This window comes from Pelmatolapia mariae, linkage group LG7 (genome assembly GCF_036321145.2).
Source record: "Pelmatolapia mariae isolate MD_Pm_ZW linkage group LG7, Pm_UMD_F_2, whole genome shotgun sequence".
NCBI lineage: Eukaryota > Metazoa > Chordata > Actinopteri > Cichliformes > Cichlidae > Pelmatolapia > Pelmatolapia mariae.
In genome coordinates this window covers 4,616,142-4,634,829 of record NC_086233.1, presented here as the reverse complement: position 1 = coordinate 4,634,829, position 18,688 = coordinate 4,616,142, and the positions used below count along the sequence as shown (strand labels likewise).

Here is an 18,688-nt window from a genome sequence, read left to right as displayed (position 1 = left end):
GTTTATCTGATGTCTTTAATATGGTGGCAAAAAATAGACGGACTCCTTCCAGTTGGAGACCTCAGTCTTGTATAAGGGACAATTTCAAATGGCCTTGAAATACCCATCTTGTAATCTGGATTCCTATTCTTTGTCCACTCTTGTTTGATTGATTTCATTGTGGTTTTCCACCTGTTGTCTTTGTGGTCTCTAGTTTTTGCCAGAAAAGTCAGGATCTGTGTCTGGCACCCGAGAGATGCCTTTATCATACTCCACAGAACAAAACTGTGGTATGAACAAATACATTTTTAATTTCTTTAGCAAATTCATGACAGCTTCCTTTGATACATTTTTTTAGGGAAGGTCCAAATCACACGTTACATCATAAATTGTCTACAGCATATTGTGAAAAAAGTCCTTTGTTAAACTGACCTGCCTGCAGTTTGTAATATTATTCAACACGTTCTCATCTCAACACGTAACATTCTGACAATTTGTCATAGTCGTCAGCATGAGAGCGGGTTGAATCTATAAATGTGTTTTACATGTGACATGAAAATCAAATCGGTTCACTTTCAGATCCTGAATCACTTTGGAAAACACTATGTGTATGGCTAAGGTTAAGGTTAAGGTTATGGTTAGGGCTGGAATGGATGGCTGGAGCCTGTGCTTCAAGCGTGTCTTACCACCACAAGTGGGTTTCTGCTGGATTCAGTTGAGAACCCAGAGCGTTTCATAAGGACAGAAGGGTACCTTTTACGTTACTATGAGACGCCTAGGGGAGTGACAAATGTTATGCATTGGGAAAATTAAATAGATAAAAATAATAAAATAGTTTAGATTTGACAGTGGCAGAGAAAAGGACACTAAAGAAACTGCTGGACATTATGGACAATGCTGGGCATCCTCTGCACACGGCCATAAACACAAATAAATTCTGCACAGACTGCTCACGTCATATGGTTAAAAGAGCTTAGCATGCACCAAAATGAGGTAGTGGCTAACACACTGCATGAGTAACAAAGACCAGAATGAAATATAAAATTCAAATGGTGCAATTGGACACATTGTGATTTTAGTCTCTGGCTATTTTATGACTTGTCTCATTTTCAAGTCACCGCAGGTTTAGTTGTGACTCATACAGATTATAAAACAAACAATGTTCCTAGCATAAACTTTACTGTATGTAGCACATACAGTAAAATGATAGTAAGTAAATATATTGTATAAAGTTTATTTTTGTATTATGTTTTTTGTTGTGTGTTCTAATAGTGTTTAAGAGTGCATTTGAGCAAACTGTTGCAAAGACTCAGATTGCACTGACAGGTATAAATCTGCAAAGAAACTTGTTGATGCAGTGGGTTTGCTAAAACATGTGCATGTCAGTAAACACAGAAAAATCATATCTTGAAGAATGCAGTGTTGTGTTTTGTAAGTCATTACTGCCATTGGCTCTTGATTAAATTCATATATGATTAAATGTCCTGTGCTGAACAGCTGTGAAAAGGGGAAAACAACTTAAAACATTTTTGTAATTAACAAAAACTGTCATGAAAAACAGTGGCAAATGTCACTGAGATGCATGATGCATGAAATACAAACACACCCACATCCACTTCCCCACATGCGGAGGTTAGTGGGAATGTTCACAAGCTGCTGCAGCAGTTTACAGATGGTTTTGTTCAGCTCTGCTCTCTGTGATTCACCATGAAGCTGTACATGATCATTTCACTGTGTGCTCTGCTCACCTTCACCCATCAGGTAAGAAATACTGAAGACTTCCTTTAAATGATAAAATGATATCCATTTTGAATAAAGTGACAAATACAAAATCCCACAAAATGTGACCTGCTGCTTATTTCACTTAAAATACATTTAAATTTCAGGCTCCTCCACGAGAAAAGTGTGCATGTGAGCTGAATAACTCAGAGAAGGCATTCCCTCATGAAAAACTCAGGATAGTTGAAACCAATGCATCAGACTGCAACAGCAACATCACCCCACAGAAGGTAACTAGTCGTTTAAAGTTCTCATACTGTGTGTCTCCATTCCTGGTTAATCACTGCTGCCTCTGCAGACTGTGGAGCTGGAGAGTCTGCTGCTGGGGTTGGAGCGTCGTCTTTCCCAGCTGAACAAAGACGTGCTGATCCTGGAGAAGGAGGATGACGGAGAGCTGTATGGAGTTCTCAGCTTGTATGTTATAGAGAATGAAATGACTGAGATCAAGCAGCTGATTGACAAGCTCAACAGCACCACCCAGGAACATCAGATCCTCACTGCTAACGCCACTGAACAGGTAGATTCACAACCACATGCTGCAAAACACTGACATCATTCTAAAGAGTACGTTTACTATTGTTTTTACACTGTCTTGTAAAATCATCATCACAGTTATGTTATGTTATGTTATGTTATGTTATGTTATGTTATGTTATGTTATGTTATGTTATGTTATGTTATGTTATGGAAACAAAAAGTATTTGATATTGATAAGTGTGTTGTATTCATTTTTCTATTTCTGCTCGATCTTTTAACATCTGCTGTGTCCAAGCTGGATAACCTGAAAGCAGAGATGCAAGAGCTGGAGAAGTTCGACACCATGCAGGTGATAAAGGGACAGCAAGTCAACTCTGCTCTGAAGGCAGATCTATTCAAGTGCAACAAAAAACTGAACACTACCGTCGCACCCACCGAGCCTCCACAGGGTGAGTCTAACAACCATGTGGGGTTGGGGGTTGGATGGGTGCTACTGAGGCCCTGAAGGGGTTAATAAACCGTTTTACAGAAGACCGAACATGAACAAAACTGAGCTCAATACAATGAAACTGAAAACCATCAAACTAAGAAGAGTTATGAAGGCATTACCAAACTATTTGAAGGCCATTATTGTATAATGTGAAGGATTATTGACATGTGGTCAACATTTGCCTTATTTACCAAAAACGTATTAAGTACTTTCCAGGATCCTTACTTGTCAGAATCGATTATAAATGTAAATGTGTTAATAATGTCTGTTTAAACTTTTTCCCGTGATTATCTTGATGTTGGCTTGAAATGAAATATCTCCCTCTGCTGTTACTGGAGCTTACTGCAACTTCTGCATGCACGTACATTTCACATTTTGGAGAGACAAAGCATGAAATGGACCGGTGTGTCTATTACACGCTTTGTTGTGATATCAGGTTGCCTCGGTATACAAAAGTATTCTAGAGACAAGTGGGAGGTCATTTGTCTGACAGCTGGCTGTACTATGCACTGCATCCATAAAAGTAGCAGCAGAAAGAACAACTGTTACATACTTCTCCCCTCAGGTACCTGTCCACGCAGCCGGCTTCTTAATGTCACTGGACCAAGGGTCTACACAGCAGGAGAATATCCTGGCTCGTACGCTTACGGAGCCTGGGGTCGTGATCCCAGACCAGAGGAAGGCAAAGAGAGCTGGTACTGGCTGGTCATGTTGACTTCCAGTAACATATATGCCCACTATGTTCGTCTTTACAGCAGTCTGAGTTCTCTCATCATTGGAGTGAGCGTCCCAGGTAAGGAACTGCTCTCTTCTTGTGGTTAATTGTCAGAGGTACAATTTATGTAACAAAGCATTTTGGGTTTTATTGCAATCACTTTGAAGTGGTTTATTGATTTTATGTAAAAAACCATTCACCCTGCAGGTTTACCATATTTTGTGGTAAAACTTGAAGGAAAGCATAGAGAATATAAAGTAATTTTATTCGGCATATCTACAATACCTAACTATTTGAGGCATTCAGCTCAACAGGTCATCAATCTTTAAAAAGATTAATGTGCACTTTAATTTGTAAATGAAGATTGAGAGAGACTGATAAGCATTTGGTGGACTAGCAACTACTTCTTGGTGCAGGATAGTATCTTTCTTTTTCACCAATGAGTGCTGGTCCTGCACAGGTGCATACTCAGTTCTGCCTTGGTTCCTTCTGAGACCTACATTTAGAAAGTCCTTATGAACAATCTTTTGGAGTTCTTCTTTATTAATGACACATTTTTTACATACTAGAAATTGTTAAACTATTTTCTCACATTTATTCTTCCTTATCGTTCGTCTTCTTCTTTTTCAGGTAACGTCCAGATCCACTCCTCAAACCCAACTACCAACACCATCCAGGGTCCAAATAATGTTCTGTATGGAGGGGCTTTGTACTACAACTGTTACAACCAAGATTATGTTTGTCGATTCAATCTCACCACTAAAAGTGTCACGACCTTACAACTACCAAAAGGCACCAGGTTTGTCTTGGGCCTCATTACTGCATGAAATGCTGAATAACTATGACAGAAACTTTCACTGCTATCCTCTGTTAACCAGGTACAACTCAAAAGGTAACTTCTGCCATCTTGAGGAATGCTACCCATACACTGACCTGGACCTGGCAACAGATGAGTCTGGTGTCTGGGTGGTCTACACCACCACTCAGGACTTTGGCAACTTGGTTCTCTCCAAGCTAGAGGAGGGTGAAACACCAGTGCTTGGAAAGACCTGGCGCACTTCAGTCTACAAGCGGGCAGTGACCAACACCTTCATGGCGTGTGGCGTTCTCTATGCAACACGTTACATTAATAGGGAAGTCGAGGAGATCTTTTACTCATTCAACACCGTGACGGGACAGGAGAGGTTCAACATTGGCATCTTCATGAACAAGATGTCTACCAACATTCAAAGTCTAAACTACAGCCCTGTGGACCAGATGCTGCATGCTTACTGTGACTCCAGCATGGTTTCCTACAAGGTGTTGTTTGGGTAAATTGATATGTTGATGCTTAAAGCCAATTTTCACATAAATGAAATAAACATTAAAACCTCCCTACTTCCTCCTTGTGATATTTGCCATTTAGGTGGTTGATTCTACTGGAGAGAATGGAAGCTTTCTCCAATGCATTTACAGTTAAATTTAATTTGTGCAACATTTTAAATTCTCCTTCAAGAATCAGAGAAAATCTTCCACATTTTAAAGCTCACAATTTAAGTGCAGACCACTGAAAGTGGAAGAGCTCTTGCAAAGAAGTTGCAGTCTTTGAATCAACCATGAACTCTGTACACCAAAGTATTCTGGAGTTAATAGTGAATCCAATTGTCTGACAGCTGGTGCCCAAATGGGGTCATTCAACGGGAAAATGATGCCACACAGCAGCAAATCTACAACTGAATTATTAAAAAAGCAAAGAAAAAATCAGGGTGTTGCACTGGCACAGTCAGTCCAGCTCTCAACCCAGCTGAGATCCTGTGTCGGTTCTGAGCTGTACATACTAAAAACCTCCATAGCTTAATGAACCAAAGCAATGTTGTAAATGAGAGCTGCAGCGTGCAGACACCATGTGCGCTAGCAAAAAGGTCGCTGGGTGGAGACCCAAACTGCAAACAACTGTACCCTCCATAGTTCACCACCAGATGGTGCAAAAGAGCAAAATCTGGACATAAAGCTCAACAAAACATCGAATGCAAAAGACCGTTACGGTTTACTCTCTCTTTCCCATGACTACAGTTGGAGTTGCTGCAGCACCATAACCCTTTCCTATGTCTAATATAAAAGGGAAAAACAATAAGTGAGGCACAAAAGTAGCAAGTATGACTTGTGAATACTAGATGATTACTATATGAATGTTCTGTTGAAGTGTGCCTTGAACTTATGAAATGGACACATGAAATTTTTTCTGTAAGTACATTTTCTTATCCTCTAAGGTCTGTGTCATCACTAGTGACACTAGCACTCACCCACCCTCACAAAACAAAACAAAAAAACGATTAAGTATTATAAAACTGGGATGATGAGGTCCATAAGACGATGTTAAGAAGTAAAAAGTTGATGCTAAGGGTGCCATGGGGTCAAGGAGTCACATGGGAGGGTGTGAGTTTGTTATGTGAGTGAGTTCATGGAATCCCAGCATAATGTCACCATCTACAGGTGGCTTCTTAGAAACAATGACACTCCTGCAAATGTCACCTGCCAATCGTGTTTCCACAGCACGATTATAGCAATAAGAGCACAGAGGCCTTATGTGCATTGCTTAAAAATGAAAGGAAGATGCTATAAGGGGAAAGGAAAAGGAAAACAGCATCCAGTGCACCAGCAAAGGGTCTGAGAGTGGGTCCTAATGGTATGGCATGAAAATGGTGCCTAGCCTATAGTGGTCTTTAAAACACTCTATGAATATGCCTACCAGACTATAGTTGCCCCACCACCAAACTGGTCATGCTGAACAATGTTACAGGCAGCATAACATTCTCTACAGCTTCTCCAGACCTTTTCACATTTGTTACATGTGCTCAGGGTGAACATGCAGGACCCCTATGGTGGACCATGGTGCAGGGCAGTGATCACAGGGCCTACCAGAGGATGTCAGCCTGTTCTAAATGTTCTAAAAATTGTGCTTATTTCAGAGGAATGACCAAATTTCTTATTCAAATATTATGATCTTATAAATGAAGGAGCCCTATCATCTTTATCTAAAGCTCCATAGTATCATTATCAATCTACAAGTCTACCTTTTCATGAGTCTCAGGTCTAAATAAGTTTTTGTTTGTTTGTTTGTTTTATACTGCACCTTGATTCGGATCATTTATGCCAATTTTCTACTGACTGTCTACACAACTTAAAGTTTTGAAGAGCACATACATGAGACATCTGCCCGTTTGCCACCTTCAACCATACATAGTGGTAGTTGAAAAGAAGCAGAAGACAACAGCTGAGGTGTATATGGCAATCCCACAGGACAGCAACATGAAGAAAAAAGGAGCATGGGAAAAATGAGAATTACGAGAGGCTGAAGGAACAACGGGAACAGATGTGAAAGGTAAAGTCCAAAATGGTCCCATTGCTAGTAGGAACATTATGAGCTATAACCCTGGCTCTAGCAGGTTGTAGGCACAGCACTGTAGGTCTCTGTCCAGAGTGCAGTCCTAGGAACAACTAAGATAATGTGCAGAACCCTCAAAATCCCAGGAATCTGTTCGAGGACCGAAGCTTGAGGAACACAGACACAGAGAATAATAACAGAGAATGAACAAAGCATTATGCAGACGAGCAAGACTTTGATCTGTTTATCACCCTATAAGTCGTTGCTGGAACAAAGCTTTTTTGAAGTTTGTTGTTAATGATCAAGGAAGAAAGCAAAACTCACTATGCAAACGATGCAAGCTGTCAAGTAAAATCAATATATATGTGACTGTGTGTCACAAATAACAACAAAAACATTTTTTTGTGTGAAATAAGGCCAGCAAAAGATCGATCTAATGTTATCGTTACCAAAGACTTTATTATGATCTCAGCTGATGTTTCCATTCAGTGTTACTAAAGTACATTATGTTAGAAGAACAATCTTAATAGTCTATATGATATAACTTTAGCATTTGTATCATAAATCATTGCTTTTTTTGTTGCTGTATCATATTTCATTAACTGTTTGATCAGGAGATCAGAAGTAGGCCTGGTAGGCCAGCAAGTATCCATCGTTGTACATGTAGATCTGCTTGTTGGTGGGATTGTAGCTCAGACTAGCCATTCCTTTAGCTACCTTCTCCAGTGGTATTGCTAGTGAGTTGTCTTCTTTGCCTGTGGCTGTGTCGAAGGCGTAGAACACCTCCTCCCGGTACTCACTAACGTAACGAGTCGCGTACATCACACCGCACACCATGAAGGCGTTGCTCACTGCCTTCTTGAACAGCCTCGTTTCCCACGTCTGCGTCACGTTGAGAATCTTGGTCTCACCATCCCAAACTAAGCGGCTGATCACAAGGTTTCCATGGTTACCTAGAGTGGCATAGAGAGCCCACAGTCCTGTTTCATCTGCCTCTACATCAATATCACTATTGAGCCGGCAATCGTAGTAACAATAGGGGAACTTGTTGTTGAAACCCACACCAGTGCCTGGAAGAGTCACCCGTTTGACCTCGTTGGTCTCCAGGTCGTACCGGCACACGTCTGCAGAGCGGAAGCAGTTATAGTACAGAGCCTTACCGTACAGCACAGCACTGGGACCCTCAATGGCATTGGGATGGCTGTACGATGAGGCGAATGTAAAGTCCCTGTGGTTTGTTGAGGCCATGAAATCTTCATAATTTTGGTAAACACGTAGAATGTTGCCCCAGATGTGGCTATTTGCCAGAGGCTGAACCCAGTAGCTGTATTTCTGGTCCTCGTTCTCCATCTGGGCTTGTTTGCCCCATGAACCAGAGATGTAGCTCTTACCATAAGGACTGAGCTTGGTTGTTACAGGGTCACTGATGTTGGTGATCAGGCCCTTAAGGCAGTATCTGTCCTGGCCTGGAAACAGAGAAATCAGAAGGAATGCCAAGTGATGACTTCAGAAATTTAAAAAAAGAAACATCCTCTATATATACTGAATTATTTACTGGAAAACCAAATGCTTGGATGTCAGTACATTTTTAGTATGTGCAAAACAGACAAAGAGGTGAATCACTGGATTTTTTATTTCCACACAGTGTCAGATTGTTATCAGAAAGCTGGGTACATGCTTTGGAAACTTTTTTCTTCTCCCCCTACACAAGCATAGCAATATATTTGCAGTAAAACACTGAAAAACTGTCAGACTGAAAAACATATTTTTAATATCATGTCAAACACACATATGAAGAATTATTTTTTCTTAACTGATTAAATGAAAGGTTAATAACACTAATGGTTTTCAGTTTTCTAGGCTGCAGCAGTTTCAGTGTCACACACACTGAGAGATTAGAGTAAAACAGACTCTCTGAGTCAAGCAGTGGAGAGTTTAAAACATGAGGATTTATTCCTCAGTTTATCCCTGATTTGTTGTCTGCTCTTGCTCCTTTCTGTTTCTGAGATAACACTAGCTAATACTAACCAGTTAAACTAACAGCCAAATATCTAAAACATGGACATAGCTTCTGAGTCGGAGTGGTAAATCCAGTGTGCAAGTTTTAAACCTGCATTCTCTTTAATGACCAGCAGGGGGTGTCTCGTGGTTGCAAAAAGACTTGTAGGAACTCTGTGGTTGACAAGCTGGTGATGAGTGTGTGGTTTCATTCAACATTTAAATACAATATACAAAACAGAGTTAAGTTCGTATTCAATATGATTCAAAATTGGTGACTGAGCCCATAAACAGTAAAGTGTTAACAGAGGTTAAATAAGTTAAATAAAGTAGAACACTTTTTGGAGCCACAGCTTCATTCTATCATTCAGATAGAATCCAGGTTTTTCTGATATTTATATATACTGCTGTATTTGAGCAGTCACAGTGCTTTCTTACTACAATACACAATACTTACACAATTCACACAAGTGATTTTTTTTATGTCCTTTATTAGCGACGATAGCTAACCACATTATGCTTACAGTTGGCGCGCACACACACATACCTCTGAAGTCTTTGGGGATTGATTTGCAGGACTCCACATTATTCTTTAGGTAGCGCAGTTTCTCCTTCACAGCCTTCATGTTAACTAAGTCAGCTGTTTCTAACCTGTCCACATGTGTCCGCAGTTTAACCACCTGCCACACGGTCAGAAGGTTAATTCATGTGAACACCCATAACATTTCATTTTTAAACAGACTTACTTTTTAATTTTCATTTTATCATGACTAATCGAATGTAATTAATTTTTTTCTCATTCTTCATCTTTTTTCTTGTTCTAGCTTGTGACTGATATATTGTAGCATATTTCTTGTATTACAGATTTGTTTTTGTTTTTTTAATGTGTTGTGTTGCCACTTGCAGTTTCACAATACCTCTTTGGAGAGCTTCTTTGTCTGTGCATTGTTCAGCTGGCTGTGGACAACACCAACATCTGTCTCTAGCTGGCTGAGCTGCTGGCCCAGAAGGCGCAGAAACAGAGCAGAGTACAGGCCCTGGTTGTGCAGGTACTTGTAAGGCCCCAGCCTTGCTGTCAAGGAGGTAACCTGAGCCTGGATCTGAGGGAGACGCTGGCTGGATATCTTCAGCTGCAAGGAACAAAGAAACATAAAAAAAACTTCTGTGCCACATCTTGATAACTGAATGACCAGAAAGACCGTGTGAGAGGCTTAACTCAAGCAATTTTGTGCGACTTTATATCTAGTGAAATAAAAATACAATTTGTTTTCACAGCCTGCCTTGAAGCTTTGGTTCACTTGTTTATTGAGATTACAGATGTGTACCTTGAAAAGTGTTTAAGAAGTGCTGTTAGTGTTTTATCTGTTCTGAACATGTGAAAAATATCTTCCTGAATAAATTACATTTAATTAGCTAAATTAGCTAGGGTAAAAAAAATTGCATATTGAACAACAGAAAATAAACTGTGAAGCACAACAATGATAAAACCATTTTCACAGTAATAGTTACTTCATGCAGCAAATTTCAGGGTTAAAACTGAGGCCAGTGCTTAAGTGCCTAACTGCAGTTCCTCTAATGACCACTTGAGGCTGACCATTAGAAAAAGACTGAACTAGCACGACTTGTTTGAAAGGGATGCCAGGAGAAAGCCTCTTCTCTCCAAAAATAACATGGCAGCGTGGCTTAGATTAGACAAAGTTAAATCCAAATAATCTACAAGATTTCTGGAACATTTTCCTTTTGACAGACCACAGTCCACAGCACCACAGTTGGAGAAAAACAAACACAGCATTGCGGTGTCAACCATGAACTCCTCTGTATAGCAGAGTAGTCTAGAGTCAGATGTGAGGACATTTGTCCAGCAGCTAAAGCTTGGCCCAAACTGGGGCATACAATGATCCCAAGCACAGCAGCAAACTGTGCCTGGTTTGCTGCTTCGAGTTGCTGAAAGAGAAAAGAATCAATGACTTGTAATCCACCAAAGTCCTGTCTTCAGCCTGATTGAAATGTTGTGGTGGGACCTCAAGAGATCTGTGCAGAAATAAATGTCTGAACTGAAGTAACGTTGTAGACAGAGTGGGACAAAATTCCTCCACAATGAGGCTGATAAAGTCATGGCATGTGCTTAGTTTTTGCGTTTTGACTTTGTTTTTGTTAAATAAATAATAAAATGATGTAATGTGACATGTTGCAGTTCATTTGATTTTTGTCTTAACCTCCTAAGACCCGAACTCTTCCACAACATGCATTTTTAATTTCTCTTTGATATTTGGGCATATTGGAGCCCGATGAATGTAAAAACAAAGAATTTCCAGATTTTTTTTTTTACCTTATTTTTGTTTTTAAGAAAAATGAGAGCCACAAATGAGGATATTCATTTAAAATTTTGATAGAACAGTAGCAGTATAATGTCCTCGTAAGTGGATATCAGGCCCATGTAGAGCAAAATTGAGTATTTTGGTCAAAATAACCAAAAATGTGATGTCCACATATGTGGACGGCAGGTCCTAGGAGGTTAAAAGAATTGGTTGAGGACCAGATAGGGCTGCACGATTAATCGTTAGAAAATCGCGATCTCGATTCATACTTACGTGCGATCTCATTTCCAAATGACAACGATTTAAAAAAAAAAAAAAAAAAAAAGACGACGACGATTGTACCGCATTTTGATCCGGGACATAACCTGCATGAAAACAAGCGCTCACTCTTCCTGCTCAACAAATGACAAGGGCGGAGCCTTATACCACGTGATACAGAAGCTGTGCCGTGATGCTCAAATTGGCAGGAAAGAAACAACGGAGAACACGTCAGGGATGACGAGAAAGTGACAGGAGAAAATCTGTCCCGGTCAACCACCCAAACATCAATAACGGGAACCTTATACAGCGCTTCCCTATACACGTCGAACTCCCGCAGGCACAAAGAAATTACGGAGGCTATTACTTATCACCTGACCAAAGATATGGCTCCCATCAACACTGTGCAAAACGAGGGATTTAGGAAAATGATCAACACCCTAGACCAGGGGTCGGCAACCTGCGGCTCCGGAGCCGCATGCGGATCTTTAGTCCTTCTACGGCTCCGCGTGGTTTGGGGAAATAAATAATTTTTTGTAAGTAATTAGCTAAAGTCTATTTTATTTATATTAGTTCTTTTTTTTAACTCGTAGTTCTAAATTGGAAGATTATTGTGATATTGAAATATAAATATAAAATTATATTCTATTAGTTTTTGATCGATCAAAATAAGCGTCACACTTGCGGAAGCCGATATACCCGCCGAAACGCCGTGCGAGACTTTCAACCCCAGGCAGGCCAATTATGGATCTTCGGATCCACATTATGTCAGCAGCTGTTCTCCAAAAACAAACACGTTCACCCCTCACAGACGACAGCTTACAGTCGTGCGTAAAGATGAAAGTGACTTCGTACAGCCCCGATCGTACAGCAGACGCTGTGCGCAGAGGTTCAGGAGCGGAAGTCCCATTGTAAACATATCACGGCAGACCCGACTATGTTTCCATGAACACGCTTTTCAGCATCTTTTTATTGACCACTTTTCACACACGGTTGCTTTACGCATACAGCCGGTGTTAAAGCTCGCAGCCCGACACACACCAACACAACAGCATAGGTGGCACAGACGTTAAGGCGGCGAGGCGTGATTGCGGGTACCGCTAAGGTGCGTCCGCCTCCCCTGCAGCGGCGCTGCAGTCCACGCCCCGCCACACATATTAACCAGGTAAAATACATACTTAGGCAGAATTTTGCAAAGTTCAAAATGTGTTAATTACAAAATTAAAATGTAATTTTCTCTGTAGCACTTCATGCATTTAAGCAACACACCTTAGTTGTTCACTGTTACGAACTTGTATTTTCATGTGTTTGTTCTGGGCAGGTAATATCTGTTTATGTTAATTCAGCTGTGCCAGGGCTCGGCTCCGATTGGTGCGTGGATACACCGGCCCGACGCGACTGGTTCCAGCTGGAGGACCCGCCCATTAAAAGGAGGCTGGAGCGCTACGGCTTGAGAGGGCCTCGCATCTCTCCTCATTACCCAGCAGCGTAACTGTGGCAGCCGTTGGCTGCAGTGTGGCTTGAAAGTGTTGGAAGTGGAGTGGGTAGGGGTGAGCTGCCGTTTCTTTTGATCACCCGTTTTTTCTCCTGTTTTGAATTAGTTAAGGAGGTTAGACTCTGTCTTTATTTTTGACTTTGTTTTGGTAAGGTCAGGGGTGCGGGATTTGTGTAGATTTGTTCTGTTTCTTATTTTGGCCTTGGCTCACCCTGAAGTGTTGACACTCCCGTTTTGTTGTTCCTCTTTTATTTATCACTTTGTAAATAAATCACTATAACGAACGGATTTGTTTCCTGTGGCTGCTTGGGTCTTGGGGGGGAAGCGAGTGCCTCGCTCGTGTTATGGCCTGGCCCTAGACGGGTCGTAACATGAATTGGGGGCTCGTCCTCTGCCTTGTTCTGTGGTTGTTCTCGTGTGTTTTGGTCTGTTTGGCAGTTTTCTTGGTGTGGGGGTGTAGTGGGTGTGTGTGATTATGGAGTTTTCTTTGGATGGTTTTGTTACTTCGCCCTCATGGGATAAGTTGCAGGAGTGCAAGAAAGCGGATTTGCTGATTATTGCTAATTTTTATGATGTTCAAGTGTCCTATAGTGCCCGTAAAGCGGAGGTTAAGGACGCTTTGTGTGCAGGGCTGGTGGAGCGAGGCATCCTTTCTGCCCCGAAGGCAGCTGTAGAGCAGCCTGACGGCGGGGGTGTGAAGGTGGCTCCGGAGGCTAAGCCGGTGCCGGATTCCAAAGGGCCTGTTAACGTGCTCCCAGCTGAGGTGGAGTCTGATGCGGCTGAGGTGCAGTCTGGTGCAGCTGAGGCGGGGTCTGAAGCGCCTAAGTCTGGTACGGCCGGGGACCCCCTGGCGGGGCGGTCTACGGAGGATCTCCGTTTGACCCTCCGTATAAGGGAGGTGGAAACCCGTGCTAAAGAGCTTGAGGTACAAGCAATGCACCTCCGTGTCAGAGCTTTGGAGCTGGAGCGAAAGCCCTCCACCCCTCTCTCCACAAGTGCCTCTAGTCGTCCTAGTACGACCACAAGTGCCTCTAGTCGTCCTAGTACGTCCACCACTGTCCCAACTGGTTTTGACATCACTAAGCATATTAAACTGGTTCCTCCGTTTCGTGAGGCCGAAGTGGACTCCTATTTTAACGCTTTTGAGCGTATAGCGGCCGCGTTAAGCTGGCCGAAGGAGTTTTGGCCACTGTTGTTGCAATGTAAACTGGTCGGGAAAGCCCAGGAGGTGTGTACCAGTTTATCAATTGAGGACAGCCTTGATTATGACATCATGAAGAAGACTGTGTTGCAGGCATATGAGCTTGTCCCGGAAGCCTACCGTCAAAAATTTAGGAAGTGTGAAAAAACTGCCAATCAGACGTTTGTGGAGTTTGCCCGTGAAAAGAGTCGCTTGTTTGAAAGATGGTTGCAGGCCAGTAAAGTGAAGGATCTTGAGGGGCTGAAGGAGCTTCTTTTGTTAGAAGAATTTAAAAAATGTTTGCCGGACCAAGTAGTCATTTATCTGAATGAGCAAAAGGTGACGTCACTTGCCAAAGCTGCAGTGATGGCTGATGAGTTTGCTCTCACTCACAAAACTATATTTTCAGCCGCTGTCGCACAAAATATCAGGGTGGGACAGGAGAGGAAAGCAAAGTCACCAAGGCTGGGACGGAAGGATAGACAGGAGGATGGTGGAAATCGCGAATGTTTTTATTGTCGCGAACCCGGACATCTGATCGCTGTCTGTCCCGCGCTCCGGAGGAAGGAGCAGCGCAAAGGCTCTAAAAATCCAGCCGGCGTAGGTCTCATTAAAGTTGTGCCTTCGCCCAAAATGCGTTCCACCCATGATTTGCACCATGCGAGTGCTGAAATAGAGCCACGTTTTAAACCGTTTATCACCAAAGGCTTTGTTTCTGTGACGGGGAAAGAGAAGGATAAGGTGCCTGTTACTATTCTTCGGGACACAGGTGCGCATCAGTCGTTTATGTTGGACAGTGTACTGCCATTGTCAGATAAAACTGCTTGTGATTCAGATGTATTAGTCTGGGGAATTAAGATGAGCGTTCTTCGGGCGCCGCTTCACAAGGTGCATTTGCATTCGCCCGTGATAACGGGGCATGTTAAAGTTGCCGTGGGTTCCCAGTTGCCTATTAAAGGGGTTTCATTTATCCTGGGAAATGACTTAGCTGGTGGGACAGTTTTTCCACCGCCCGAAGTGGTGGAAACGCCTGTTGCTTCTGTCACTGATGCCGCCACCTCTATGTCAAGTGTGTTTCCTGTTTGTGCTATCACTCGTGTGCAATCGCGCAAATTTGATGATGTTATGGGTGTCGCTGACACATTTATGGCGACGCTAGATGAAAGAAAGTCTCCCAGCTGTGAGAGTTGGAGAATAGAAAGCGGAAATGATGTGACAAAACTGATGCCAGAGCTGGATGAAAAGTTAAATAGGGATGCATTGATCACCGCTCAGCAGAATGACTCCTCACTGGCTCCCTGTTTTATATCCGCAGCCACAGGTGCAGAAAGTAGATCCTCCACTTCTCTTTTTGTACAAGATGGAGTTCTTATGAGGAGGTGGTCCCCTGACCAGAGTGGTTTGCGCGGTGCTACGCAGGTGGTGGTGCCGAAGCCACATCGAGGGCAGGTGCTTAGCTTAGCGCATGATGCCAGCATGGCTGGACATCTCGGGGTGAACAAAACTTATCATCGGGTGTTGCGCAACTTCTTTTGGCCGGGGCTGAAAGCTGATGTGGTGGCTATTGTCGAGTTTCCGGTCCCACAAACGAGAAGGGCGCTGCGCCGATTTCTAGGAATGTGTGGTTATTACAGAGGTTTTTGTAAGAACTTCGCTACTGTTGTCGTTCCTCTCACCGATTTGATCAGCCCGGTGAAGCCTTTTGTGTGGACGCCTGTTTGTCAGACTGCTTTTGAGTCTGCGAAAGCATTGCTGTGCAGTTCCCCTGTTCTTACGGCACCTAATTTCACGTGCCCTTTCAAGCTCGAGGTTGATGCTAGTGCATCTGGCGCAGGAGCTGTCCTTATGCAGGAAGACCCTCGCGGCGTGGATCGCCCAATTTGTTATTTTTCCAAAAAGTTCAACAAACATCAGATGAACTACAGCACTATTGAAAAGGAAGCCCTTGCCTTGTTGTTAGCCCTGCAGCATTTCGAGGTATATATTGGATCCAGCTCTATACCTGTTCAAGTATTCACTGACCATAACCCATTGGTGTTCCTCTCCCAGATGCAAAACTCAAATCAGAGACTTATGCGTTGGTCCCTTCTTTTGCAAGATTTTAATCTGCAAATCAAACATAAGAAAGGGACGGAAAATGTTATCGCTGATGCCCTGTCGAGAGCGGTCTCTTAGTCTGGAAATTAAACAATAGGAGGGTTGTTTAATTCTTATGGAAGGGGGTGTTACGAACTTGTATTTTCATGTGTTTGTTCTGGGCAGGTAATATCTGTTTATGTTAATTCAGCTGTGCCAGGGCTCGGCTCCGATTGGTGCGTGGATACACCGGCCCGACGCGACTGGTTCCAGCTGGAGGACCCGCCCATTAAAAGGAGGCTGGAGCGCTACGGCTTGAGAGGGCCTCGCGTCTCTCCTCATTACCCAGCAGCGTAACTGTGGCAGCCGTTGGCTGCAGTGTGGCTTGAAAGTGTTGGAAGTGGAGTGGGTAGGGGTGAGCTGCCGTTTCTTTTGATCACCCGTTTTTTCTCCTGTTTTGAATTAGTTAAGGAGGTTAGACTCTGTCTTTATTTTTGACTTTGTTTTGGTAAGGTCAGGGGTGCGGGATTTGTGTAGATTTGTTCTGTTTCTTATTTTGGCCTTGGCTCACCCTGAAGTGTTGACACTCCCGTTTTGTTGTTCCTCTTTTATTTATCACTTTGTAAATAAATCACTATAACGAACGGATTTGTTTCCTGTGGCTGCTTGGGTCTTGGGGGGGAAGCGAGTGCCTCGCTCATGTTATGGCCTGGCCCTAGACGGGTCGTAACATCACACAAAGCATAAAGGTAAAAAAAACAAACAATATATACAGTGTTATGTTCATTTTAGATGTCAAAAAGTATTTGCGGCTCCCAGAGTTTTCTTTTGTGTGGAAATCGCGTCCAAATGGCTCTTTGGGTGTTAAAGGTTGCTGACCCCTGCCCTAGACAAACGCTACACAGTGCCGTCCCGCAACTATTTTTCTATTGTTGCACTACCTGCTCTGTACACGCAGTGTCGAGCAACGGTGGAGACGGAATTTCAAGCAGTACGACATTTTGCGGCAACAACAAAATGTGAGGCATTTATTGTTTTTATGTTTATTTATTGTTTTTATGTTCAGTTTCAACTGTTACGAAGTTGATGTGCAGTTAATAAGTGCTATAAATATTTATATTGGAAAAGAAAATCGTGAGAGAATCGTGATCTCAATTCTAAGCAAAAAAATCGTGATTCTCATTTTTTGCAAAATCGTGCAGCCCTAGGACCAGATATATATTTCTTTTTTATTATGACAGAGGTTGTACTTTTTTTTTCGAGACATGAGTCTCAGCAGTACACTCATACATTTTCTTGCTAATACAGCTTACTAGCATAAGCTATTAACATTCACAACTGTCATCCAAACAGAGTCACTTGTGGTTCCAAAAAGTTAACATGCCTGTGGCCAAAACGCTGACACTCAGGTTTCTTCCAAAGCCTGTGGAAGGTATCACGCTACTCACTTCCAACTTTTATGTACATTATTCCCTTAACTCCCTGCAATTCCTTGTCAATCAGTGCTCCATGCACCACAGATACCGCAAAATGACACCTTTACACACACATACATGTATATATATACTTAGGCATTCTATGCTATCCAGAAATACTCCCCTGCTCCTTCACACTCTATTTCCACACTTTGATGCATTTACCTCCTCCTCTGTCCTGCCTTCCAGTATCATAATTTACACTTTATTATTTTAATAAATAATAGAGGAAAGAATAAAGACAAAATATATATTATAAAGAATGCATCATTGATGTATATGGAAACTCTTGACATTGAACAGAATGGGGTCATTTTATTTATATTTTTGTTAGTCAGGGTGGAATAGATTGACATTTCCAGTCTGACATTCATGAAATGTACTGACAACAAAAATCTGAAATGCAAGTAGTAACGATGACACTAAAATAAACAAATTCCTACCTGTTCCGCCAGGCTGTTCAGAGATCCTTCACAGGTATGAACCTGCTGTAACACAGTCTCATACTTCACAACAGGGAACGACCACACGGTGGAGTTTACCTCACACACACACGAGTCGTTCTTCTTCAGGCCGAGCACCCGCTGAGCCTGGCCGTCACTCTGCAGTCACACACAGTAACACTGATGTAATATGCAATAGATATTCATAAAGTAGTATACATTCCAACTTTATGTTCTGTTTTCAAGTGTAGGATGTCAGGTACAACTCACTGTGACTGTGAACAGCAGCAGAATCAGCAGCACCATGTTTACAGTTGGAGGAATGAAGCCAGGACTGATACCAGCAACTTTCTGCTTCTCTTTTCGCTAATACGCCAGATCTGAATGGACACACCTACCAAGTTTGGTTTTCGTCACTACTTCAGAGCCTTCAAAACATCTGCACAGATGTGAAACTCTAAAGAGGCCAAACTCTAGAATTTCACAACAGCTATGGTCAACTCAGGAGTTTTCCATTTCCTCACTTCTTTTATGCAATATCTTTTTTTTTTGCAATATCCTCTGCTTATACCTCTGTTTACAAAGTCATTTATGAAACTTCTCACGCAGTTCTCAATAATGCCAGAAAGAACTCGACACCT

General features: G+C 42.3%; 2 protein-coding genes across 2 annotated transcripts; one reads left to right on the top strand and one right to left on the bottom strand.

Annotated features, from left to right (window-relative positions):
* Positions 1-1,643: 1,643 nt before the first annotated feature.
* Positions 1,644-4,754, top strand: LOC134632105 (olfactomedin-4-like). The gene is made up of 7 exons (XM_063480700.1): positions 1,644-1,740; positions 1,866-1,988; positions 2,057-2,275; positions 2,531-2,684; positions 3,291-3,518; positions 4,071-4,239; positions 4,319-4,754. Exons 1-7 carry the CDS (start codon positions 1,687-1,689, stop codon positions 4,752-4,754), a joined length of 1,383 nt encoding a protein of 460 aa, XP_063336770.1. The 5' UTR covers positions 1,644-1,686.
* A 2,508-nt stretch (positions 4,755-7,262) lies between these two features.
* LOC134631904 (olfactomedin-like) lies at positions 7,263-18,395 on the bottom strand. The gene is made up of 5 exons (XM_063480473.1): positions 18,318-18,395; positions 18,048-18,206; positions 9,720-9,932; positions 9,350-9,482; positions 7,263-8,270 (listed from the first exon to the last, which is right to left on the bottom strand). The coding sequence occupies exons 1-5, from the start codon at positions 18,351-18,353 to the stop codon at positions 7,423-7,425; spliced, it is 1,389 nt and encodes a 462-aa protein (XP_063336543.1). The 5' UTR covers positions 18,354-18,395; the 3' UTR covers positions 7,263-7,422.
* Positions 18,396-18,688: the final 293 nt, after the last annotated feature.